At 44.2% G+C, this 27059-nt stretch overlaps 1 protein-coding gene across 1 annotated transcript in view; it reads left to right on the forward strand.

The window, feature by feature from the left end:
• Nucleotides 1-27059, forward strand: part of LOC145396464 (serine/threonine-protein phosphatase 4 regulatory subunit 4-like) — a 52150-nt gene that overhangs the window by 1840 nt on the left and 23251 nt on the right. Inside the window, exons 2-5 of the mRNA XM_080269840.1 lie at nucleotides 13845-14039; nucleotides 21056-21303; nucleotides 24342-24415; nucleotides 25627-25730. Of these exons, the coding sequence (XP_080125966.1) occupies nucleotides 13984-14039; nucleotides 21056-21303; nucleotides 24342-24415; nucleotides 25627-25730 (482 nt within the window). The 5' untranslated portion in view covers nucleotides 13845-13983. The remainder of the gene's footprint in view (nucleotides 1-13844; nucleotides 14040-21055; nucleotides 21304-24341; nucleotides 24416-25626; nucleotides 25731-27059) is intronic.

Raw genomic sequence — 27059 nt, forward strand, 5'->3', positions numbered from 1 at the left:
ATCATTGGAATGAAGATGTTAAATCCTGGTACGGTACCGGTACGGCCTTATTCCGGGCAGGGAAGAACTCGCAACTGGGTGGAGTGGGACATTATGGGTCAGCTGGAGCATACCGGGAGTGGTGTAGTAGTACCACACAGGTACTGGTACCTGTATTTTTATTTGTTTGTCAGATGTCACAAAAGGAGTTATTGTATGTGGTACCTTATACTGGTAGTGTGTACAATGCAGTGATGATGTTTTTTTTTCCCATTTATTCCCTCTTTTAGGGAAAAAGACGTTTCCCCCACATAGAGGACTTTTTTGTGTAGCATGTAGCACCTTGCAGCCGATGTCTTTCTTGATGTCAGCCAGTGGCCCTTAGGTGGGATTGAACACTTGTTTCCTCAGTTGACAGTGTGTGTTATAAAAAGAAAAAATAATGCTAGTGTAAAAGTTATTCTCTTGGTAATATGAGTGGAAGGGTGAGGATTGGGAATGAGGAAATAGGGAGTAGCTAGCTACCTTACTGTTTAGTAGGAAAATGGGTGTGAAAGAATGGAACAGGATTAGGGAGTTTTCATCAGAAAAGTGTGGAGAAAGAGCAGTGTTTTTTAGCAAATACTGGTACATACATTGAACACAAATGAATTCAGAGATTTAGGTGCTTGGCTGAGAAGGGAACATGAAAATGAGCAGAAGGCGGTCATTGGCTGCTTATGGTTGAAGAAGAGTTAATTATGCCAGATTATTTACTGTAAAGGATTATTAACACTTCTAGATAACTGCATTGGTTGCAAAAATAAGAATTAAATACCGAGTACTGGTATAAATGGAAGCATGAAAGGTAGGTGGAACCAATATTATAAGAAAGAATAAAGTTAGTGAACCTGGAGAAATGGAAAATGTGAGTGCATTTAAGTAGCCTAGGCCTACTTGAGTAGTGTGGTGAGTAAGAGTGGAAGTTTGGAAGGTGAAGTGCTTGAAAGGGTTCTGTGCAACAAGGAAGAAAGGTTTGCTGGTTCTTTGAGAGCACTGATAAGAAACAGGGAAGTGAGCATGGAAGTAAAAAAGCCGCTGTATGGGGGAGGCGGTGGCTGAATCGGTAGAGAGGCGGCCTGCAGTCCTAATGGACCCAGGATCGAATCCCGGCTGGGGCAGGGAACAGTTTAAGGATTTGAATCTCCTAAAAGCAGACTTTCCTGATCTACCAGATGACCCACCAACATGTTGTAAAAACACCCCCGCAAATACCAATACACCAGTCCTGTATGAGACAGCCTTAGCATGTATTCAATATGGAAGGTGGGTGTTAGCGCCGAAATGGTGACATGTGGAGGTGTAGGAGGACTACTGGGCCTCGGAATGGGTCACTGTCCCGGAGAAATAGGCCCTGCAGCCTTTGCCCAGAGTCGGACACTAAAAAAAAAAAAAAAGAAAGAAAAAAAAAGAAAGTACAGTATTGTGATACTAACTCTACTGTATGGAAGTGAAGCTTGGACCTTGCTGGAAGCAAGTCAAGAGTGAGAGCAGTGGAAGTGAGTTACCAGTACTGTACCGTATTGGAGAGGAGCATGTGGAGTTACATTGAGAGAGAGACTGACAAATGAGGAAGCGAAGGAGCATTGTGGTGTTGATGTGAATGTAATAGAAAGCGTTTGGAAATACACTGAGGTGGTTTGGCCATGTGGAGAGGATGGAGAGTGAGAGACTAATGAGGAGAGTGTATGTGAGTGAGGTGGAGGGGGGAGAGGGAGGGGGAGGCCAAGGATGAGATGGAGGAATGGAGTGGAGATGTACAGTACCGTATATGAGAGAGAGGAGTGTGAGCTGGGAGCAGGGCAGTGAAATGGCTGGGGACCATGTGACATGGGGGCGATTTATTTGTGGCCACCCCTTGTGGGATTAAGGCGTCTGGCAATAGATGGATAGATAGGTGGAACCTGGTGAAGAATGAAATTGCTGAAAAGTACAGGTTGAAGTTAGGCAAGATGAAGAGAATTTGAGTGTGAAAGTACCCAAGTACTTGTACCTGATATGGGGAAAGATGTAGCTAGAGGAACTATGGAATGTTGTGAAGAAGGGCATTATAGATGCAGATGAATTAGTATGTGGTAGTAAGATAATGAAAAGAGGAAAGCAGCTATGTAATGCAAAATTAATACAGTATACTGGTAGTTATATTTGTAGCCATGAAAGAGGATTTGGAGGCATTGATGGAGACACTTCAAAGAGATGTAGCTACTTAGAGAAATGAAAATGAGAAATGATCACGAATGTAGGAGATTAAAACAATAAAATTGATGATATGGTAGCTAAATGAATCCAGAAAGCAAGTTGATGACGAGTATGGATCATTGTAAAAATTATAGCTAAGAAATGGAAACTGCAGACTTGAATGTGAAGGGACAGGTAGGAGGTAAAGTTTGGAGTGTGGATGGTAATGTGCATGAAGGTGAGGATGATGTACAAGTTGAGTGATGGAGAGAATATTTTAGTTTTCTAGCAGTAGCTGATAAGAAAAAGGAGTAGTTACTTGATGGGGCATGAAAAAGTGGGTTAGAGGGGGTGGTAGTCCAGTGGGATAGAGACCAATTAGTAGGTGGGAAATGCTGGTACTGAAAACATTTTTAATAAGCAGAAGGTATCAGGAGCAGATGGCATAAGTGGAGAAATGTTGGAGTGTAGTGATGAGGCTATGAGCATAATGGTCAGAGTATGGAGCCTGCCATGGGATACAAGGGAAGGAGCCTATGGTACCAGGAGACTAAAGAAAGGTAGTACTTATCCAGTTGTACAAAGGAAAAGGTTCTAAGGAAGAGTGTAAGAATTAGAGAGGGATTAGTTTCTTGAACATACCAGGGAAGGTGTTTGGTAGGGTACTGTACATGTAGAGAGGGTGCATAGACCTGGCTCAACAGATGATAAGATGAGGAACGGGGTGGCTTTAGAAAGGTTAGGGGATGTATAGATCAGATACTTACAGTGAGGACGATAGTTGATAAATACTGTACATTGGAGAAAATAAGAGGCTGCATTTATGGATATGGAGAAGGCTTATGATGGAGTGCATTAGGAGGAATGGACTATGATAGGCATCTGTGGTGTAGAAAGGAGTTTGTTGAGGGTAATAATATCCTTTTGTAGTACTTCATGTGTGAAGATGGGGAAGAAACTTAGTGGTCCTTCCAGCATTAACACCATACAGTACGGTAGGTTGTTCATTACAGCACCATATACCAGTATTGTCAGTATAGCTATATGGTACGGTATAGATGAAATACTTGGTACCATAGTTAATAACTTGACAGTGAGCACAGCAGTTAGCTATAGGAAGAAGACTGAAGTATTGGTAAAATGGTAATGAATGGACTCTGTTGCCTTGCCTGTATATTGATGATGCTGTTATGATGGCTGAAAAAGAGAGCCGTTTACAAAACTGCGGTAGTGAATGAGTTTGCTCAAGAAGATAATTTTAAGTACGTTAGAAAAAAAGTAAGCTAAGGGTATGTTGATGGAAAGATTACACAGTACGGTAATAGATTGTAATGTGCCTTACAGGGAAGAGTATGGCAGCTGTGAGAGGATTGCATGAAGGAGTTTTAGTGCCCAAATTGGCTAACTTGTGGGCGTGAGACTTTCATTTGGCATGATAATGAAAATTCAGGAGAAAGAACAATGGAAATGGGATTATTGAGGAATATGTGTGCAGAATGGACAGGATAAGTAATGTGATTTGTAAAGGTTGCAGTGTAAGGAATTCTGTGGACACTAGAGTTGAAGAGAGTGTATTTAGCTTGTATGATCATGTGGCCAGAGAGCGGTTATAAACAGGGTGATGACATGAGTGTTTCTGAGTGAGTATGGAGGGAGGAGGCATAGTAGGGCAAGAAGAAGGTGGGTAAATATGGTAAATGAGTGTGTAGGTGAGCAAGTTATGGAGGTTTAAGTTGGGGAACTGATGAGAGATCAAGTTGGTAGGAAGAAATCTGTGTGGAAGAATGTAGTACTGGTAGGCTATAAGGTTTTAGCACCCCTGTTTTTACCTGGTGCAGTTTTTGTTAGACTGGCTCTCAACTGACAGATGATGTGATGTGTGTTAATGTGGGTGTTTATTCCTGAGGTGAAATCAGGATTCTGGGGGCATGAATAGTGAATGAATGAGAGTGTGGTTTGTTTAATTGAGCATACTATTGGCAGTTTTCCTCCCCCCCCTCCTTTTTTTTTTTTAGACTCGTACCTCACCCCATCCTTAGATGGGAAAAGAGGTTGGGATGATGGTGATGTGTGCCAGCCACTGATCGACTCATCACTGTAGCTTAAGTAGGGCAATGGTTACTGCAGGTTGAAGGGCTTGTGAAAGGAATATCATCACTTTCTAAACTGCAGAGACGTTTAGCAAGACTAGAAGCTAGTATTTTCTGCTTTAAGCTGTTTTTCTGAAAGTGGGTACTGGTGTTTACAGCATTATGCCTAATTCTGTATCTATCTATTGCCAGACGCCTCAATCCCGTTTGGGGTGGCCACAAACAAATCGCCTCCAAGTCGCCCTGTCCCCTGCCATTTCACTGCCCTGCTCCCAACTCACATCCCCCTCTCTCATATACCTCTCCACCCCATCCCTCCATCTCATCCTCGGCCTCCCCCTCCCTCTTCCCCCCTCCACCTCACTCACATACACTCTGTTCGTCAGTCTTTCACCCTCCATCCTCTCCACATTCATATTGGAAAGTTGTTTTTCATATCTAAATTAGTATTTCTTTTTTTTTTTTTTTGTTCCTTCACTACCCATGAGCCAGAATCCTGACCCACTTTTAACTTGGTAGGATCAGTCTGCTGAACATGAGGGGGAAAGTGTAGTTATGTAGTGTATTTAGGCAATAGAGAGGATGGAAAGCATTACAGAGCAAAATGAGATTAGTAGCTGAGAAATAGGGTGGGAAGGGAAGGATAGTGAGGTGTATAGATCAGATATACGGTATTGCAAAACACTGTACCGGGTATAGGATTGTGGATGTCATATTTATGGATTTGGAGAAGGCTTATGGTGGGGTGGATTGTGAAGATTTATCAAGGGTGCTGGGCATTTTTATGACTTACACAGTACCGTACAAGGGAGTTGTTGTGGGCTGCAGCTTTGAGCGTACAGGTACCGTGTATTGTGTACACCCTATAAAAAAAAGAATCGGGACCCCACGAGCTGATGCGTCTCGCAATGACCACTGATACGCACCAGAACTCAGTTGGGGCTTCAAATTCCTTCGTGCGGTGTGGCATATTTTATCGTGCAGTAAGGGTCCCGATTCTTTTTTTTATAGGGTGTACATGAACAGCTGCAACGTGTGGTGTATGGTATAGCACAGGGCTTAACTGAGGATTCTGTAGCTACCGGTACTTCACAGAAGGGGATGGGGCCTAGGCAGTTGAGAAATATTGGTGATATGGTACCGTATAGCCTATAAGGAGAAATTGAAGTGGTTTGGGCATGTAGACACCGTGAAGGATAAAAAATGGATGAAGGTATCAGTGTGTGTGAAAATGGAGGGTACAGCACCAATTCATGAAGTAAACCTAACGAAGTCTTGGTATGATGTCCTACAACGTGACCTCAGATTGAAGAGAGGTGCTCCCTAAGGCCATGTAGCTTTGAAGGCTGCCACCAGGTTAACAAGGCTGGCAATTGCATGAACTTACAATCTTTCCAAACAAAATAAATGAAACAAGTAAAATCATTGCAGGCTATGGGGGCTGAAATAGTAGTAAGTTCATTGAGGGTAGCAGTGGATGTGTGAAGGTGGGGGAAAGGTTTAGGTTAATGATATGGGATCTGAAGCATCATAATTGCGAGGTTTAATGGAGGGGTATGTCATGTCACCCCAGCTGTGGGCTATACGGTATGTTCGGTATGTATTATGTTCTTGCGTGTATGATACTGTAGTGACTGACTTGTTTAATACGAGTATGTAATTACAAAGTAGCACACACACACACACACACACACACACACACACACACACACACACACACACACACACACACACACACACACACACACACACGGAAATATTGAGTAAGAGGCACATGGGAGGAGGACAGGCTGACTCAGTAGGGTGGAGCAATGAGAAGTATGGAGCGAGGAAGGTGAGTGGAGTAGAGAGAGAGAGAGAGAGAGAGAGAGAGAGAGAGAGAGAAGGGGGGAGGGGAAGGTGATCGGATGAGGAAGAAGAGGAGAGGTAGGGAGATGAGGATGGAGCAGGGAAGGGGGGAAGAGGAGGAGGTGATGAAAGGAGAGGGACGGCAATGATGATAGGTTGGGGAAGGAGACGTGGAAGGGGAGAAAGAGAAGTGAATTAATACTATAACAATTAAAAGGGAGTAATTAGGGGTTTAAGGAGAAAGAGAGGTGAAGGTGAATAGTGGAATGGAGTTGGGGAGGACGGAGGGTGATGGTGTAGGGAAGAAGTGTTTGAGGGGGGGGAGGGTATAGGGAAGGAGGGAGGGAGATAGTGGAGAGTGTCGAGAGAGAGGTAACATGAGGAAGAGAGTAGGATAGGGCAGGGGAGAGTGGACAGGAGGGAGGAGGAAGAGGGATAGGCTGGTATAGGGAAGAAGAATTGGAAGGGGGTTGGGGAGAGTAGGGAGGGGGGGGGATGAGGAAGCGTAAGGCAGGAGAGTTGGGTGGAAGGAGGAGAGTGGAGAAGGATAGTCGACCGTAGGAAATGTGTGGTATAGGTGCGTGGCGTGGCGTAGGTTGGGGGAGAGAAGAGAGGAGGAGGAAGAGGGTGGGAAATGGCGTAGGTTAGGCGAGAGAAGAGAGAGGAGGAGGAAGAGGGCGGGAAATGGCGTAGGTTAGGGGAGAGAAGAGAGAGGAGGAGGAGGAGGAAGAGGGTGGGAAATGGCGTAGGTTAGGGGAGAGAAGAGAGAGGAGGCGGAAGAGGGTGGGAAATGGCGTAGGTTAGGGGAGGGAAGAGAGAGGAGAATTAGGAGGAAGAGGGTGGGAAATCGGATACTTACGGTAAGGGAAGTAGAAATGGAGAGGGCAGGGATAAGGAGGAGTGAAGGAATGTTGGTTGAAGTCAAGGAGATTGTTGATTTCATTAAGCTGTTTACTCATTCCAAAGTGACGACTTTTAGCTACATTTTTCTCAGAAGTGATAAGGGGGCTCACTGTGAATGGCAGCTACAGAATATAGGTAAATAGAGTACCGGAACCGTGTATCAAAAAAACAGAAGAAGAAAAAAAGGAGGGTTAGGTAGGACCTGTTGGAGGTAAGATCAAAAGGGAAACATTCCTCCTCCTCCTCCTCATCATCATCAACAACATCATCGTCATCGTCATCGTCATCGTCATTATCATCGTTTGCCGAGTTTTACTACATTATCGTCATATTAACCCATTTGCTTATTATTTCAGAGAGGTGAACATGATCAAATAGTTTAGAGACAGGAAAACACCAAATGAGGAGAAGTCATGAAAAGAGGTGGCTACAGATTTAGTGCGTTGACTGCAGGCTATTTACTCATTATTCAAACATTCGAAATTAACTGCTCCGTATGCCGTTCTTTAGCTTCAGACAAACAGACGGAGAGGCAGAAAGAGGAGATAAAAGATAAGGTAGGGAAGGAGAAACGGAGTGTAGGAGGGAGAGGAGGAGGAAGATTGAAGGAATATGGCGGAGGAGGAAGGAGCAGAAGGAGGAAGAGGGAACAGGTTAAAAATGGCGAAAAACACATTATGGATGGTAAAATAAAAAAAGATAAATACAAATAATATTAAAGAGCGTGTGAGGAAAAGATTAAGGAGAAACTAAAGAGGTTCAGTTAGAGAGAGAGAGAGAGAGAGAGAGAGGGAGAGAGAGAGAGAGAGAGAGAGAGAGAGAGAGAGAGAGAGGGAGAGAGAGAGAGAGAGAATAGGTCGCTGAGTTGGAGGCATGAGGGGAGAGTGAATGAGTCATAAGTAGAGGGGGATGCCCATTGAGACACCTGATAGGACTGTGTGCATCTGTGTGCGTATACGAGTGGCTTTGTGTGTGTGTGTGTGTGTGTGTGTGTGTGTGTGTGTGTGTGTGTGTGTGTGTCAGCATACTGTATGAGTGCTTGTGATGACGTATGTGCATGTGGGGGGGAAGTGGATGTGAGCATGTGAGTGCCTGCGATGACGTGTGTGTGTGTGTGTGTGTGTGTGTGTGTGTGTGTGTGTGTGTGTGTGTGTGTGTGTGTACCTGAAGGCCTGTGTGCACTGACGAGGTACCGGGTACTTGATCATACAGTATACATGTTTCGAGGTCTAGTAAGTTCCTTTAGAAAAACTGCCGCTTCTTAAGTTATTAGAAACAAAAGACCCTTCCATTATTATATTTTCTACTGCTACTACTACTACTACTGCTGCTGCTGCTGCTGCTGCTGCTGCTGCTGCTGCTGCTGCTGCTGCTGCTGCTGCTGCTACTACTACTACTACTACTACTACTACTACTTTTTTTTTTAATCAAATCACCTCCATCCACTGGGGAATTATATTGTGAAGATCAAAACCAACCTTGCTAATACAGTTCACCATTTGGAGTTGTAATGTGAAGGTTAACACTAACCCTCATATTACAATCCTCCTGCCCCAAGCACGCCAACGGCTGTGGTTACCAACCATCTACTATTACTATTATTATTTTTATTTAATATTTATTGATATTACAGTGTAACTAAAGACATTAAACTATTGGAGTCGCTGGTCTATGCGAATCTCGACCACTGTAGCTTCGTAATCCATACCCGCCAGAGAGACAGGCCTGAGGGCTGATGATCTTGTGCCCCTGAGACATAGCAGAGCAGACCTCACCAGGGAGAATGACAGACATCTCATCCAGACCATAACAGAACTCTGCGGTTGACGTTTCTTCTCAGAAAGAACCTCTGCCAGTCTCGAGTAGAATCTCACTGCCTCTGGACCCATCACACTACTACTACTACTACTACTATTATTATTATTATTATTATTATTATTATTATTATTACCTGTAGTGTACCTGCGATTCTAGGTATTATAGTCATAGGTGTTTTAAGGAGACGTGGTGAGGGAAGGGCAGTGAGAGAAGAGGGGCATGTAGGGGGGTGAGGGAGGGGGGATAGAGGGAGAGGGCGAGGTGTGTGTGTGTGTGTGTGTGTGTGTGTGTGTGTGTGTGTGTGTGTGTGTGTGTGTGTGTGTGTGCAAGCGTCCAGTGTCCTTGGAGTGAGTGAGAGTGACGAAACTTGAAGGAAAATTAGAGAGAGAGAGAGAGAGAGAGCGTGTGTAAGTGTTAGAAGGGAGAGTAACCAACGCCCTGCCCCTTCTCTCTCTCTCTCTCTCTCTCTCACACACACACACACACACACACACACACACACACACACACACACACACACACACACACACACACACACACACACACACACACACACACACACACACACACACCACCTCTCCCTCATACACAGTCTCCCACATACACTCCTCTCTTTCCTTCCCACGCACGCACTTATCACATCCTGTTACCTCCTCTCTCTCTCTCTCTCTCTCTCTCTCTCTCTCTCTCTCTCTCTCTCTCTCTCTCTCTCTCTCTCAGGATCAATATTTCCGCAGATGGTTGGCAATAGTTTCCCTTCAGTTCCCCAAACCAGCATCGCCCTTAGCATAACATTTGATTTATTTATTTATATATTTATTTCTTTACTTACCGTTGCAGCTAAATTACTTTCCTCTGCATTAGGGTGACCCATCTTACTGAAGGGGTTGCAAGCAGTCCTGTAGCTCCTAAAGAACAGTAGGCTATCAGTGTGACTTTTTGTTTGTTTTATTTCTGCTGCTGTTTTTTTGTTTTTGTTTTTTTTTGCTACGGGAGATTCGCTTTGGTTTATATTTATTTTGTTTTATTGTGTGTGTCGTTTCAGTAGGCGTTATGGTGACTGAATTTGTTCGTTTAGGGTACCGTATATACATCCATAGGCCTAATTACTTACTGGGGTGGCACACATAGGCAGCACACACACACACACACACACACACACACACACACACACACACACACACACACACACACACACACACCCTCATGCACACCCACAGTCATCCCATTCTGCACGCCCACACCCACACAAATACCGGTACCTAAACCCACATTTACATATCCACCCAGTCCTACACCCACACACACTTCTACACCTTCATCCACACCCACTCCTACTCCTTACAAGCATACCCACATCCACACCAACGTCCATCTCCACATCCACACCCACACTTGTCATTCACACCCACCCACACGGCAACACCCCATCAGCTATTCACGCCCACACTCTTCTTTCACACACACACACCCACACAGCAACACTCCACCTATTCACACCCACTCTTCTCACTCCTTACACCCACACCCACTCCCACACACCCATACCGGTACGTACACCCACTCCCATGCCAACCCCACCCACTTCCACCCACATGCACATTTACACTCACTCTTACAACCACTCCTTCCACCCACACCCACTCCTACACACACCTGTACCTACACCCACGCCTCACACCCACACCCAGACCGACCCCACCCACATCCACCCACTCTCTCACCCCCCTCCGCCTCTCCTTCCCCCTCCCCATCTCCCCAACCATCTTATATAAGTGAGGCAAGGAGGGAACGAAGAGAGAGAGAGAGAGAGAGAGAGAGAGAGAGAGAGAGAGAGAGAGAGAGAGAGAGAGAGAGATTAAAGAGGAAAGGGTCGGAGAGCCAGACCAAATGAGGATGTGTGTGTGTGTGTGTGTGTGTGTGTGTGTGAGAGAGAGAGAGAGAGAGAGAGAGAGAGAGAGAGCTCTGACGTCATGGGAACCTCACTCTGACGTCATCCTTTCCACGTCATTCCAGACTCGAGAGTGTGTGTGTGTGTGTGTGTATGTGTGTGTGTGTGAGAGAGAGAGAGATTATTAGTTTCGTTTCTCTTACTATCTCGGACGATTTTATTCAGCTGCAGGGGGACTATTTATATATCCACCTCCCAGGCTGAGGGAAATCGTCTGTCTGCAGGTAATAGAGATAGCATTAATGAAGACGCTATCGTGCTGAAGGGGTTTAATTGGGGGTCCATATATACACCCACCTATACAGACCATGGGTACACGCATGCTCTCTCTCTCTCTCACACACACACACACACACACACACACACACACACACACACACACACACACACACACACACACACACACACACACACACACACACACACACACACACGTTTTCGCTGCCTTCTCTCAGCTCTCACTATTCTCACACACTCCTTTTTCTCGTCTCCCTCCGCATTCCTTCCTCCTACGATTCCCCCACCTCTCTCTCTCTCTCTCTCTCTCTCCATCGAAACAAGCAAGATAAGAAGTTTCCTCCTTCCCTCCCTTCAGCTTGTCTCACTTCCCTCCCCTTTGAAAACTTGAGAGAGAGAGAGAGAGAGAGAGAGAGAGAGAGAGAGAGAGAGAGCTTCTTGGATTTGACCTTTGCCCTGACCTTTCTGAAACCTGCAACTCAGCCTCTCTCGCCTACCAACATTTGCTACCAACATTCCGCCTCCGCCTACCAACATTTCTCTGCCAATTTTCTGCCTTCCCTACCAACATTTTCTACTAACATTCTGCCTTCCCCTTACCAACACTCCGCCTTCCCTACCAACATTTCTTTAGCTACCAACATTCCGCCTCCCATTACCAGCATTTCTCCAGGTACCAACATTTTTCTGGCTACCAACATTCCACCTCCCCTACCAACAATTCTCTGGCCACCAACATTCCACCTCCCCTACCAACATTTTTCTGGCCACCAACATTTCTCTGGCTACCAACATTCCACCACCCCTACCAACATTTCTCTGGCCACCAACATTCCACCACCCCCACCAACATTTCTCTGGCCACCAACATTCCACCTCCCCTACCAACATTTCCACCTTCCCTACCAACATTTCGCCTCCCCCTTTGCACCTTATCAGAATTGACATTATCACCCTCGTCATCATCAACACACTTGCCAAACTATTACTATTTGCACCATCGCTCTTCATTACCACACCCTACCACTATCACCCCTTCCTGGTACCACAGCCTACCACACCAGCACTACCACCTACCACTGCCACAAGTGCTGTCATCTTTACTACCATCTGCCACCAGTACTACCATCTTTGCCACCACCTACTACTGCCACTAACACTGTCATCTTTATCAACACCTGTCGTTACCATACATTACCACCACTGCCAACACTACCATCACCTACCAACACGATCTTCCTACTGTCATTACCATACATTACCACCACTGCCAACACGATATCCCTACTGTCATTACCATACATTACCACCACTGCCAACACTGCCATCACCTACCAACACGATCTTCCTACTGTCATTACCATACATTACCACCACTGCCAACACTACCTACCAACACGATCTCCCTACTGTCACATTGCCACGCTTCTTCCACCGTCACCATACGTTAAAAATACCCTTGTTAATAGTAGTATACCTGAATGTAAAAGATTTCTCCAGTTTTGAGAAATGTGGTGGGGAAGGACTGTGTAATTGGCGATATGTGAATGAGAAGGAGCACTGCCGGGCCTTAGGGAACGGGCTGTCTAGTCTGTGCCCAGAGTCAGACACATTAAAGAAGTATCATCATTAGTCCCCCCTGCCATCCTGCCTACCATCATCTTTCATCATTAACACACCATTACCACCATCATTAAGCCAGCACAACGATAATCAGTTCTGTATTATGCCATTTTTGCTTTAACTTAGCCCAAAAATGCTTAGATGTAATATTAGATTAGCACTAGAATATGATGCTAGTCACAAAGAAGTGCTGTGGAAGGGGTATATAGCCATAATAGTATTTTTTTTTTTCACCACACGGCTACGTGAAAGAAGCTTCACATGGTGGCATCATTGTAACTGGACAGTGGAGTTGCCTGGTTATATAAAACGTCCCTCAACTCGTATCCCCATGAAATTAGGAGGACGGACCTGCAGGTAGTTGACAGTTTGAAGTTCGTGTACAGATGAGCTTGGGGTTGCATCTACTACAGCTGTTATAGAATTGTTAGGCTATTATATTCTGGGTTTGAACACCCCCTCCCCTTTTTTTTTTTTTTTTTTTTTTTTACCAACCCACTCTTTTGGGGGGGTTTTATTGGGTTTTATTTTTTTTGTTTTTTCTTATTCCTCATATTTATATGTAAATCAGTTAAAATAAGCGATTAATAAGTAATTTAGAATGAAACAGAAGGTTTTAATGTTATCTGAAGAGCAGACACCTGTTTAAGTCATGTTTTTGTTACGAGGTGTTCCGGGTGGACAAAGCCTCTGTTAACTTGTACTGTACAGGAACTGGACAGGTGAGGTTGGCTTGACTACTCTTGACTCAGTACGGTACTCAGTGTCTCAGTCTCAGTTTCTCCTTGGTAGTTAGAGGACGACAGCAACAAAATGCCTGCTGGTAGCGGCAGAAAAAAGGCAACAGAATGGGATGAAGTTGATACTGTAGAAAATGATGAACAGAAGGCAGCCTGCAATACTGCCACCAAATAATAAAGTGCTAAAATTGAAAGAGTGATAACTCACATCCAAAAATACCCCAAGAGGAAAGTTCATTATAGGGAAAAGGCAGATGAGTTACTGAGTAAGGCAATTAGAGAGACTAAATAAGTCATTTTTGTATGTAAAATTTAACGATATTAAATAAAAAATAAAAAAAACAAAAAAAACAAGCTTTTTTTTTTTATGCCAACCCTGGTTATATTTCTTGCCCAAAGAACACCAGATTTATCTTTTAAGTTACCATTTCTTTTCAGATTTTGCCAGTGGTTCGGGTGGATGACAGTGTGTGTGGGCAGGGTCATCCAGCGTCACCCAGGGCCCCACATGCCGCCCGCATCCACATCCACACCTCCACACCCGCAGCCCCTGTGATGTCGTAGGGGCAGTGGGAAGATGAAAAGTCCGCCACTAGAGGGAGGAGAGGGACCCTGTGAGCTTATACAAGAGAGGTCAGTATAGGCGAGGGGTCAGTATAGGCGAGGGGACGGGAAAGGCGGGGTGGTGAGGAGAGGCAAGGGAGGGAGGAGATGAAATGAAATGAGGGGGGAGGGGAAGAATGAAATGGAGATAAGAAGGGAGGAATGGAGACGGGAGAGGAGAGGGAGGGAAGGAGTGGAGGAGGAAGAGGGGAGAGAAAAGAAAAGGGGTGGAGAGGAGAGGCAAAGGAGGGAGGAGATGAGATGAAATGAGGGGGGAGGGGAAGAATGAAATGGAGATAAGAAGGGAGGAATGGAGACGGGAGAGGAGAGGGAGGGAAGGAGTGTAGGAGGGAGAGAAAAGAAAAGGATAATTGACAGGAATGGGAATAAAAGTGGGTGGGAAGGATATGTGGAAAGGAACGAAAGGAAGGAACAGAAAGGATCGGGAAGGTAAGGAGATGGGGAAGAATATAATGCTTGAGGAAAAAGGAGGGAGGAGGAAAGAAGACGATGGGTGGAAGGCGAGAGAAGAGATGCAAAGGAAATGAAGTAAGAATGGAAAGGTAAGGAAAAAACGACTTCTATAGGAAAGGAAATGAAGTACAGTATGAAATGATATGGAAGGGGGAAGAATAGGGGGGAAACAGCGTAATGGGAAAAAGAAAGACTGTAAATAAAGCGAACTGAAAAGATGAAATGAGGGACGAATATTAAAGAGAGAGAGAGAGTGAAATAGAAAATGAAACAAAGAATGAATGTGTGTGAGAGTGAAATATGAAAGACAGAGCAGTGAAGAAAATGAAAACTGCAAAAAGAAAGAGAATGGTGGACAGTGAAATGCCACATATCAGCAAATAAAGTAAGAAGTGAAAAAGAAGAGAAAAATAGGGAAGTGGGGGAGAGAAACGAGAATTTGAAAGAAGAACAGAAAAAGTGATAAAGAAAGAAAAAGAAGACGGAGGGAGGGAAGAGTAGGAACGGTCAGTGGTGAGGAGGGAAGTGAGAGAGAAGGTAGGCAAAAAGATAAGGAGGGAGGGAGATATGGAGGAAGGGAGGGAGGTACTGAAGTAATGCCTTGGCTCCTTGCCTTGCTACTATGTGGGTATAGGGGAAAAAGAGAGGGGGAGGGGGATTGTGTGTGTGTGTGTGTGTGTGTGTGTGTGTGTGTGTGTGTGTGTGTGAAGCGTAATATCGGGTATATATTTTTCCCAAACCTATTTATTACTACCCCCATGCAAAACACACACACACACACACACACACACACACACACGCACGCACGCACACACACACACACACACACACACACACACACACACACACACACACACACACACACACACACACACACACACACCAGCTTCTCAATACTTTCATTCATACACAAACCACTAATTCTGCTTGGCCTATACTCCTCTCCAAACATACCTTTCCATTCACACCTGCACCTCCCAAATCCTGCAATACATTTTCACATAACATTTTATTCGTTTGCCATACGTTTCCCTTGTCAGTCATGCAGCCCACAAATCTGACCATAGCCATTTTCCTCCATATGGGCCAAAAATTGCAATCTCTCCATCTGGAATTTTGAGATGCAACGATAAACACTATGATGCGCGCCGCAAAGAAGTAGGCTGCTTTGGAAGAATGTAGAGCCGTAGTATTGCCTGATTCTGCTATCGATCTGCGTGAAATAAGCTGCAAAAGGACGAAAATCTGGCTTTGTGTGTGTGTGTGTGTGTGTGTGTGTGTGTGTGTGTGTGTGTGTGTGTGTGTGTGTGTGTGTGTGCGTATTTAAGTCCGAACCCAGCCTCTGTGGAGAGAAACCCTACATAGCAGAAGGGTTAACTGTCTAGATGAACAGTTTTGTGTGTGTGTGTGTGTGTGTGTGTGAGAGAGAGAGAGAGAGAGAGAGAGACAGAGACAGACAGACAGACAGACAGACAGACAGAGACTGGCATCGTGTGTGTGTGTGTGTGTGTGTGTGTGTGTGTGTGTGTGTGTGTGTGTACTGTCGCCAGGTGTGGCTGTAGCATTCTTAACTTCATCGCCCCCACTCTCCCTTCATTTCCTTTCCTTGCCTCACTGCCACTTTCTCTCTCTCTCTCTCTCTCTCTCTTTCTGTGTGTGTGTGTGTGTGTGTGTGTGTGTGTGTGTGTGTGTGTGTGTGAAAGAGAGAGGGGGGTATTTCCCGTAGCCAGCTTAGGAATAGTTAAGAAAAAAAGGAGAGAGAGAGAGAGAGAGGGTATTTCCTGTAACTGGCGTTCGAAATAAAGGTAGAGGAGAAAGTTAGCAATGTGTGATTTGGTGGTGATAATTATAGAGTTGTGGTGTTAGAGATGGTGATAAGAAGTTAGGTGTTAGGTACAACTGATGTTAATAGCTGTGATGTTGAAGGAGTGGTGATGTTAGGTAGGTGGGTGTGTCAGTAAGTGGAAAGGTAGGCAGGTGTCTAGGTAGGTAGGTAGGTAGGTGCCACGAGTGTCAGTAATGTGGAGATTGTAGAGAATCGTTGCCAGCAGTGTCGGGCATCGTAGAGTACCGTCGATTACTACTGCTGCCAAATGTAGATAACAGCCGAAGCTTAGGAGGTTGGGATTGTAGGCACCTATGTCACCAGTATAGATTAATGTGGGCTGCTACCAGTGTAATGAGTCGTGAGGCGTTGGATAGCGTGGAGATGGTGTATTTGTGGGTTTTATCTCTCTAGTCTCGAGGTAGGCCTTTCTGTCTCACCCCCCCTCCTCTCTGTCTATCTCGTATCGTAAATGAAGGTGAGGTAGAGACACCCAGGGGTTTATTGTGGCACAGTTACATCTTTCACTGCCTTCCCCAGGACTTGTGTGATGGAGAGTGACGTGACCTACTGATAAATCTCTTACTGGCTGCCAGTCTCCTGTTCTGCTGCCTAACTTATGCTCTCCCCTATCTCCTACTGACTCCCACTCCAAATTTCTGGGGATACATTACTGCCTGGTGTCCCGCTGGCTGACGTGTGTGTGTGTGTGTGTGTGTGTGTGTGTGTGTGTGTGTGTGTGTGTGTGTGTGTGTGTGTTAGTCTAGCGTGCATCCGTCACATGGCTAGCTGGTTCCGTGAGTGACATCAGTGTGTTTGACGTACATCCTGGTATTGACGTGGTCTGGCCTAGGGGATGGTTGTGTTTCTCCTCCTGATGCGCCAGACATATCATCCACCTGCTTAGTACATTTTGTGCTTGTGTTACATATTGTGCTATGATCATATGAATGCCTAGGACTGTTACATACTGTTCTCTGACTATATATTAATGCCTATGGGTGTGACAGGAGTTTTGATGGTGATAAATTGTGAAGTGTTCATAGTTACTCTTGTGGTGGTTGAGTGTTTTGTATGTATGTATGTAGGTTGAAAGGTAGTAGTAGTAGTAGTAGTATTAATAGTAGTGGTGGTGGTGGTGGTGGTAGTAGTAGTTGTTGTTTGTATGGCAGGGCAGCTTCACCGTCCAGTCATATCAGTGCCACCACGCGAAGGGGTCCCTCTCCAGCACTAGCAGTGGTGGTTACGGGGGCTTGTAGTGATAGTGGTGATAGTAGTAGTGGTGGTAGTGGTAGTGGTGGTAATAGTAGTGGTGGTTATAGTGGTGGTAGTAGTAGTGGTGATAGTGGTAGTGGTAGTGGTGGTGGTCGTGATGGTAGTGGTAGTGGTGATAGTAGTGGTGATAGTGGTAGGTGAGATGATGGTGGTAGTTGTGATACAGGAAGAGGGAAATTTGTGGTTACAGAACTGTACTGTGTGACACCATTCTCTCTCTCTCTCTCTCTCTCAAAGATTTATGTGTGTGTGTGTGTGAGAGAGAGAGAGAGAGAGAGAGAGGGGGAGGGGGATATGTGAGTAGCTTAAGAGGAAGCGAGGGAGAAGAAGGGAGGGAGAGGAGGGAAGGAGGGAGGATAGCGTCAGTGCGGGCAGCTTACCTCCCCTCTTTCCTCCCCTCCCTCCCATTTTCTCTCTCCTTCCCTCCCTCCCTCCCACCTTACCCATTTTGCTCCCTTCCTCCCTTCCTTCCCATTTTACTCCCTCCCTCCCCATTTTCCACCCTTCTTCCCTCCCCTCGCATTTTCCCCTCTCCCCCCTCCCATTTTCCTTTTCCTCCCCCTCCCTCCCATTTTCCTCTTTCCTCCCCCTCCCTCCCTCTCTTCCCGTTTTCCTCTCCCTCCCTCTCTTCCCGTTTTCCTCTCCCTCCCTCTCTTCCCATTCCCCCCCTTCCCTCCCTTCCCATTTCCCCCCCTCCCCCCTTCCCACTTTCCTCTCTCTCCTTTTCCTCTTTCCTCATCATTCATTTCCCTCCTGTTTTCCTCCTCCCTCTCCTCTTTATTTTGTCTTTTCCTCCTCCGTATCTCTTCACATTTTCCCCCCCCTTGCTTCCCTCCCTCCCTCCCTCCCTCCCTCCCTCCCTCATTTTCCTTCATTCACCCTTCCTTCCCATTTTCCTCCTACTTCTCCTCCCCTTTTCCTCCCTCCTTTTCCCTTATCCATATCCCTCCCAGTCTTCTCTCCTACTTTCCTCCTCCCTTCCTTCCCTCCAGATTCTTCCCTCCTTCCCTCCCTTTCCTCCTCCTTATGGTATATCTGTGTGAGCCCCATCTTTAAGTACCTTCTCTCCACGATTTTTTCTCCTCCAACTCATCTTCCTCTTCCTTCAACTTCTCTTGCTTTGCCTTCCCCTTCTTCTGCTCCTTAACCTGCTTATTTCTCCTGGTTTATCTGTTTCTCTTTCTCCTTTCCCTCTTTCTGCTGCTTATTTGCCTCCTGCTCCTCCTGCTCCTGCTCCTCCTGCTCCTGCTCCTCCTCCTTCTGCTCCTCCTCCTCCTGCTCCCCCTCCTCCTCCTCCTCCTCCTTCTTCGCCCTCCTTTGCCTCATTCACTTCCATTTTTTTCCTTTGCTTACGCTTCATTTTTTTTTCTTTTACCTCCTCCTCCTCCTCCTCCTCCTCCTCCTCTTCCTGTAGATAGGTAGATGCAAGTAAGTAGATAGATGGATAACAGGTCACTACAGCCGTTGGTATTAATAGATCAGCCCACGTTACAGCTAAAGGTCAGAGAGAGAGAGAGAGAGAGAGAGAGAGAGAGAGAGAGAGAGAGAGAGAATGTCTGTATTTATTCGTATGTGCTGTACTAGTACGTGTTTGTATACGTATTTGTGTGTGTGTGTGTGTGTGTGTGTGTGTGTGTGTGTGTGTGTGTGTGTGTGTGTGTGAGAATGATGATGCAAAGTAGAAACGTATCACATAGTAGGAGAGAAAGAGAGAGAGAGAGAGGGGAGGGGAATGGTGATGCAAAGTAGAGATGTATTGCATAGTAGGAGAGAGAGAGAGAGAGAGAGAGAGAGAGAGAGAGAGGGAGGGGAGGGGAGGGGAGGGGAATGGTGATGCAAAGTAATGATGTATCGCATAGTAGGAGAGAGAGAGAGAGACTGTAAAGGTCATTGTGTCTTTTCACTTCTTTATGGTATGTGGGAATTGCAGGATCAAGGCCACATTCTCTCCCTCCCTCCCTCCCTCCCTCTCCACCTGGTCCCTCCCTTCCTGCATCCCATGCTAGCCCCACTCTCTCTTACTCATCCGAACTCCCCCTCCCTCCCTCCCTCTCTCACACTCTGACTCATTCCTTCTCTCCCTCACTTACTCTTCCTCCCTCCTCTTCCACACCTACTCCCTTCATTCTCTCCCTTACCTCTTCCCTTCCCTCCTCCCTCCTCTCCCTCACCCACACACCCGCTCCCACCCTTCTTCCCTCCCACGCCTGTTCACCCTCTTACCCCCTCCCTCACACACATAAAAGCTATTCTTGGGCTGATTTTTTAGTACTGCAATGGGTGGTGTATGATCGTGGATCCAGTTCTCGTCAGTTACAGAGCTGTGTTTACCAGTGACCATATGGTTCAAAGTGGTATTCCTCATTTGTCATCACTAATTATAGCTTGATAAATGTTGAGACTTGGTTCCATGCTCAAAATTAATGCAACAATAGCCTTCCCAGGTTTGGCAAATTTTTTTCTGGTCACCCTGTCTGTGTGTCATATATTCCCAGTCCTGTATGTCATAAGAAGCTCCGCATATTGTATTATGTAATAAAGTATGGTTGAAAGCAAGCAGCCAAAACATGCCCCAACACTATTTCATGGGATGTGGTCTTCTGCCTGGCATTCCAGTGCAAGTAACTTTGTTTTTTATCTTGTAGCGTATATCGTAGGATTGGGGGAGATTGAACTTAAGGGCTAAAAGAGGTCCTTTTCTAAGTTACCTAAACCCCAGGTAATACTGGATGATGGTTATGTGACCCATTCTGTTGCATACAGTGGTTTATGGTTAGAGTATCTAATCAGTTTTATCATATCAAATAATGATTTTGTTATTACTGTACCTGATTGTGGGCTAGGTCGTGTGTGTTTACTTCATTGATTGTTTACTCATCAACTGTTTTTGAGTACTGTATAGCCTAATACTGATGCTTCATATTTTACTAAAACTGTAAGTGTGATTGATTTTTTTTGTTTTTTTGTTTTTTTTATTTCCTTCATAAATATCCATAGCTGTTGTCACACAGGACAGTGTAACATTTTTCACTAAAGATGCACTGCCAACCTTCATAACTGCAAGTCAGGGATATGTTCCAAAATATAACTCTTCCATATTGTAATTACTTTCTGTATGGTAACTTAGGGGCAACTGGCTGCCCAGCTTTATAGGTGATTGTAGAGCTTTAATAGGCAGTTTTTCTGTAATTAATATTGATTTAATACAAAAAAGAACACAAGAGTGGTTTCCTTGTAATAAGAACTTAATTTAGCTACGGTAAGCTTAACATGAAGAAAGCAGTAGCTACTGGTATAAACTTGGTTTGTTGTTATCTCATTGAACTGGACCACCCCCACTGGATGAATGCTTTGTTGTGGTTGTGTGAAATTTGATGAGTCTTAGTCATGAGATAGTGATGATGAAAGGATTTAGGATCTTTGTCAGTTTAGAGTAGCCAAATGGGCTATAGTAACACTTGTATTTGCGCAGTGTTCCAAGTGGTCTTTCACTGCTGACTGGTGGAGGTGGTGTTGGTGGAGGTGGCGGCGATGGCAGTGGAGTGGGCGAGGGTGGTGTGCTGGGGCTGGAGGGGGGCAGGACACCACCACCCCCCTCCACCACATCATCAACCACTCAGGAGACGTTGGCCATCCTGCAGAGTGACCTTGTACCCCACACCAACTTCACCCATGCCTTCCTCAAGTCTATTCTCACCTCCATTGACAGCAAAGACCCAGGTGAGGCATTACCATAGAGCAGTGATTCCCAACCTTTTTGGTCCTGTGGCCCCCCGAGAAAAATATGAGAAGCTCCATGGCCCCTATATAACTCAGATCGTATATTTATATATTTTTAATATTTGATATTGTGCAGAAAACTGTAATTACCCCAATATACTTAAGGCTAAACTAGCACAGTAAGGTATATTTCATACTTGATTTCTGTCAGGTTTTACCCAGACCAAATACCTTATAATATCTTATATTACCAATAAGGCCCATGGCCCCCCAGTCAATGTCCCATGGCCCCCTTGGGGGCCATGGCTCCCAGGTTGGGAACCGCTGCCATAGAGAGTATCATTGTTTACATTATGAAAACCATCAATCTGTTGGCAAAATATTTTGGTTCATTCTTGCTGTTTCCAGATTATTTTGTTCAACATTATACAGACTTCTAGAAAATGAAGGGGGTTATGAAGTCAATATCTAATGCCTCCTGTTTGAAAAGTCACCTGAAAGCTACATAGAGTTGTCTGAAGATGGAAAGATTAAAGGAAAAAATTCTCTTGAGATGGACTAACATTGAGATGGCAAGCGGGAAGGCATATCTCAGATTTTTTACATCATTATTGGAACACATGATGGAAAATAAAATAAGTTTGACCTTTTTTACCTCATTCCTAATTGCATTATGAACAGCGAGGAGCAAAAATTCTCAGACACTTCTCAGCTCTCTGTGGCAGTGAATGGTATTGCATGAACTGTTTTTAGGTGATATTAGTATGAAACACGCAGCAGGATAATATGACAGGGAAAGATACTCTTGATCATTTAGGGAGGAAATGTATAGAAGGCATGACAGAATGCTGGCAGAGGGCTGTTAGTGAAATTTTGCTCATGACTGTACATGAGAATCCAGTCTGAATTATTTCCTATCCTGACATGTTTTAGAAATAACTGTCATAAACTTGGATCTTGTCTTTGTAAAATGAAGTGTAGACTGTAAATCACAAGATATGTTTCTTTGTCTGTGTGTCTGGGTGTGTCTCTATCCCTTGCTTTCTCTCTTGTTGATCTGAGATTTAGTGTGCAGGTGACATTGAGATAAGAATAGGGGGAGTGGCCATGTGCCATGTGCCATGTGTCACAAGGGCGTGGGAAGTAATTCCATCTTGTGCAGTGATTGTGATAAGTGGGTGGGTATTAGAGGTAGCTAGACTGCGAGATAATGCTGATTTCATTTGTGCTGTGTGTCAGGGAGAGCGTTTGGATATTGCCAGGCACGAAAGGATTGAACTTGCTGGTGAGTCTCATGAGTGTGTGGAAGAGTTTTGTTATATGGGAAACATGTTATATGCTGGAGGTGGAGCAGGAGCTAGCTCTGTGGCTAGAGTGAGGAGTGGTTGGAAGAAGTTCAGAGAGCTGTTGCCTTTCCTGACATTGAGAGGGCTCTCCCTCCACAGTAAGGGATCTTTGTATGCGACATGTGTTAGGAGTGTAATGCTATATGGTAGGGCGAGACCTGGGCTGTAGAGGAAGGGGATATTTGTGGGCTTAAATGTACAGAAATGGCATTGATTAGGCGGATGTGCAGTGTGTTCCTGAATACAAAGTTTGGGAGGGGCTAGGTTTACAATGGAAGAGTTGGGATGTAGGGTTGTACTGGAGTGTATTGGTGTTGAGATGAGGAGAGGTAGATTGAGATGGTTTGGGCATGTGAAGAGGAAGGGGAATGATAATTGGGTGCAGAAAGTGAGAAGTGTTATTGTTGGCTGTAGGATGGCGAGAGGTAGACCGAAAAGGACCTGGGGGGAGGTCATTGAGTGTGACCTCAGGGCTAGGGGACTAAGCCTTTGGTTCCTTCTTCCTCGCATTAAAAAAAAAAAAAAAAAAAAAAAAAAAAAAGAAGAAGCTGCCAGAGATCGAGCAGCATAGAGAGCTGCCATTAGGTGACCAAGGCTGATGCGTGCAAACATGGTGGAGCCTTCAAAAATGAAACAGAATGAAATGAAATGAAACAAAGCAAGTGGAGTTTGTAGAGAGTATCATTGTGTCATGCACCTATACCATATGTATATATTCCTCTCATACATGTCTCCTTACACAGGATTTTATCTATACAACCATGAATCATCTGGACTCATACATACAATACACCCAGTAACTGCTTTGTTTTGGGGCATATGTGTGTGGCTGTGTGTGTTTGTAAATTCCATTCTCTTGGAGTGCAGAGTGTGTTGCTTTTTCCTGTGCACTTTGCTGTCCAAGAGATCGTCTGTTGTGATACCATCTGACAGCACATGTGTCGTGTCTGATTGTCCTAGAATAGATACTGTATAATGGCTGTAGTCTACACCTTCATGCTTTGAGTTCCAGTAATGTAGCCATTACCTGTTAAATACTTCAGTCAGATAATATGTTTGTGGTTCTTATTAATAATAAATTTTTTTATTAATCTTAGAAAAGGTATTATGTTATGAACAGATTAATGAAAGCTTTATCTGATCCCATGAGTTTGAAGCATTTCTCCTAAGCCAAGTAAATTAAGTAGGAGATAGCAAGAATAAAATGGAAATGATATCTTCCTACTACCAGATCATTTTTTTTTACTTGAAGAAGGCCCTCCTGTACTGAATGGATTTAAGGTACCATACAGTATTATGTGTTGGCAAAATACTACCACACCTCAAGTGAATGAAATTATTTTTTTAGTGATTCACATGCAGGTGACTCATGAATATCAGACAGAAGTACAGTAGTAATTTCTGACTGCAGAGTGACTAAATATTAAATCACGATCCTTTTAAGAGTTATTTTGTCAGCAACTTCATGCTCTGTAAAACGGAATGTACTTTATGTGTTTTATTTTATCTTCTGCCACACAATTGTATTCAGCTGTGGGACACACCCTTGGCCAACATAGGTTATAAAACCTTTGTCAAAAAACATGGAGGATGAAAGATACTGGATTTGAAAGGTTGAAAATTTATGTTCAAAATTTGATATATCAGATGCCACTTGATTACCGTGTTCATACTAACTCTGCTGTCTTGCAGTGGTGGCAAATGCATGGCTGGAGACTTTATTGGATGTGATTGATCTCTTGCCCAAAGAGGTGATCAAGGATGAGGTGAGTTTCTTTTATCTGCTACAAGATGATTTTTTTTTTTTTCCCCACCATTAATGCCAAACAGTGTGATGAGGAGGGGTAGATTTAGGTGGTTTGGGTATGTTGAGAGGATGGGGGATGACATTTGGGTGCGGAAAGTGAGCAGTGTGATCGTTTGGGGGTATGGGTTGCAAGAGGCACACCAAAAAGGACCTGGGGTTAGGTCATAGGGTGTGGCCTCAGGTATAGAGACTGAAAGGGAGGCTGCCAGAGATCGAGCAGCATGGGGTGCCACCATTAGATGGCCAAGGCCAAAGTATGTTGGAGCCTTTATAAACGACACAATACGATACAAGTTAACCACCACAGTGTCTGTTTGCAATCACCAGTATATTTCTTCCGTTCATTAGCACTACTCATAGCTATATTTGCAGTGGAAAAAGTATATGAGAAGGAATGCAAGGTATTTGTAGACCTAGAGAAAAAAAATATATGATAGGATGAACAAAGAGAGAGCATTAGTTGAGAAGGCAGTATAGATATCTACTGTGGAAGGTAGTGCTGAATACTGTTAGAAATGCTTATGAAGGTAGTGACACATGTTTAAGGGTTGACTGATGTTTAAATAAGTGGTTCAGAAGCAATACTGGAGTGAGATGGGTGTGTTTCATCTCTGGTTTGTCAGTATACATGTAACAAGGATTGTGGAAAACCTCAGAATAAATGCCACAGAAATGGGAATGAAAGTAATATTGAATGGTTGGAATGGAATGTTTCAGACGATGTATTCAGGTGATTCTTTACTGTTAGGCAAGAGTGAATATGATCTGGCTAGGTTTTTGTAACATGGGTTAGTGGATTGAATAGGTTGGAAGAATTTTGTTAAGAGGAAGGTATGAAGAGGCTTTGGCTCCCCTGTTATTACCCAGTGACATGCTAGTTGTTGGATTGACTGTAGGTGATAGTTTGTGTGAAAAGGATAAGTCAGGATTCTGGGGGCTTGAATGGTGAGTGAATGAGAGTGAGCCATTTAATTGGGCAGTGTTAATGAGTTTCCCCTCTCTTAGTCCCTTCCCCCTGCTCTTTGAACCCTTTTCATCCCATCTTGAATGGCAAAAAGAGGTTGGGATTATGGTGATGGTGATGATGATGATGATGATGATGAAATATGGCTAGGATGATAATGAAGATGTAATTAACTAATGTATAATTAATCCTGCTTCCTCCATCAGATTCTGAGTCTGGCTGTGAGCAAGGGCCAGTCTCAGCAGGTGTCAGCACGCTTGGCTGCCTGTAAGCTCATTGGAAAGATTGCTACAAAGTTTGAACCTTTCGTGTGAGTGTTAACCTTTACTAATATTTTAAGTACAATAGCTGTTTTTGCTGCTCATTTGAATTTTTGTCACATTCTGTCTTGTTAATGATTCAAGACCTGTGTAAAAGCTGTATAGTGTCGAGGTGCTATACCAGTATATGTAAACACTGTAATTTATGTTTGCTATAAATACAAAATTATCTGGCAAATGCTTACCAATTCTTTATTGATGAATAATGCTGATTTTATTTTTAAGAGAACAGGAAGGCCTTACTTTTGCCACCATTGTGGTTTTGAATTTGCCATTTTCTCACTCATTGTGGCAGTAATGTGTGCCAGAGTAGCATCTGTCAGCTACATTTGCTGTGATATTTTCATATGTGTAGCTTCCATATGCAGATGGTGAAAGTCATATATTCCCAAACTGACCACACTCAATTAATGTTGCTTCTTGTACAGTTATGTTGTTTGCCCTATTTTTCATGTGGGATGCATGGCATATTTGTTGTAAACAGTGTGTTCCAAGCAGGCATCGCTTTGGCATATTTTGTAAAAGTTTTTGTTGAACAACAGAATTTTAATGACAGTCAGTATCACTGACAAGGAGCCTACACATAGTGGCACTGTGCATCTTGGGTGTAACAACTGTGACATCCACCTAGAAGCCAGACCTCTCCATATTGTATTTCCCTGCATGTCACTGTGAGAAGGACCATTCCAACCTTGGTGAGGTGCCGTCTACCACATGGGGATGCCAGATCCCTGCACAGTGTATGTACTGTACAGTACAGTACTGTACTGTACCTTACCTGTAGAATGACCCAATACAGGCAGTAGCTTACCTGTGGTTGATAGGTCTTCTTGGCCAGACCAACTGGGGTTAAGCAACAACAACAACAACAACAGAAACAAACAGCAGGTAATATTGCACAGCCAGCAATATTGGCATCACATTGGCAGCTTGGTGTAATTTTGGTATTCACTGTAAATGCACACCATAGTGAATGTTTGAGTTGTCACACTAACATTAAGTGACAAGGAATGTATACATGTCATAGTTATACATATTGTAGTACAGTTATATACTAACTTTACGAGAATGATAATTACAGAAATGATTAAGTTAACAATTGTTACAACTGGGGCAAAACTTCCGAGCTTGTTTGCTGTATCCCCTTAAATGTTTTATGTCAGGAGTTTATTGTATTAATACTCACTTTTGCATTATACATACAATAAGACAGTGATAATCATAGATTGATCCTTATACTGTATATGACTTAAACCTTCAAGAAGTTAATAAAGAGAGGCCACTTATGTGATTTTGTGTTAAGATTTGTGCATTGAAGT

The sequence above is a fragment of the Coenobita brevimanus genome, chromosome 38 (genome assembly GCF_032717465.1).
Source record: "Coenobita brevimanus isolate Jiangsu-jjx chromosome 38, ASM3271746v2, whole genome shotgun sequence".
NCBI lineage: Eukaryota > Metazoa > Arthropoda > Malacostraca > Decapoda > Coenobitidae > Coenobita > Coenobita brevimanus.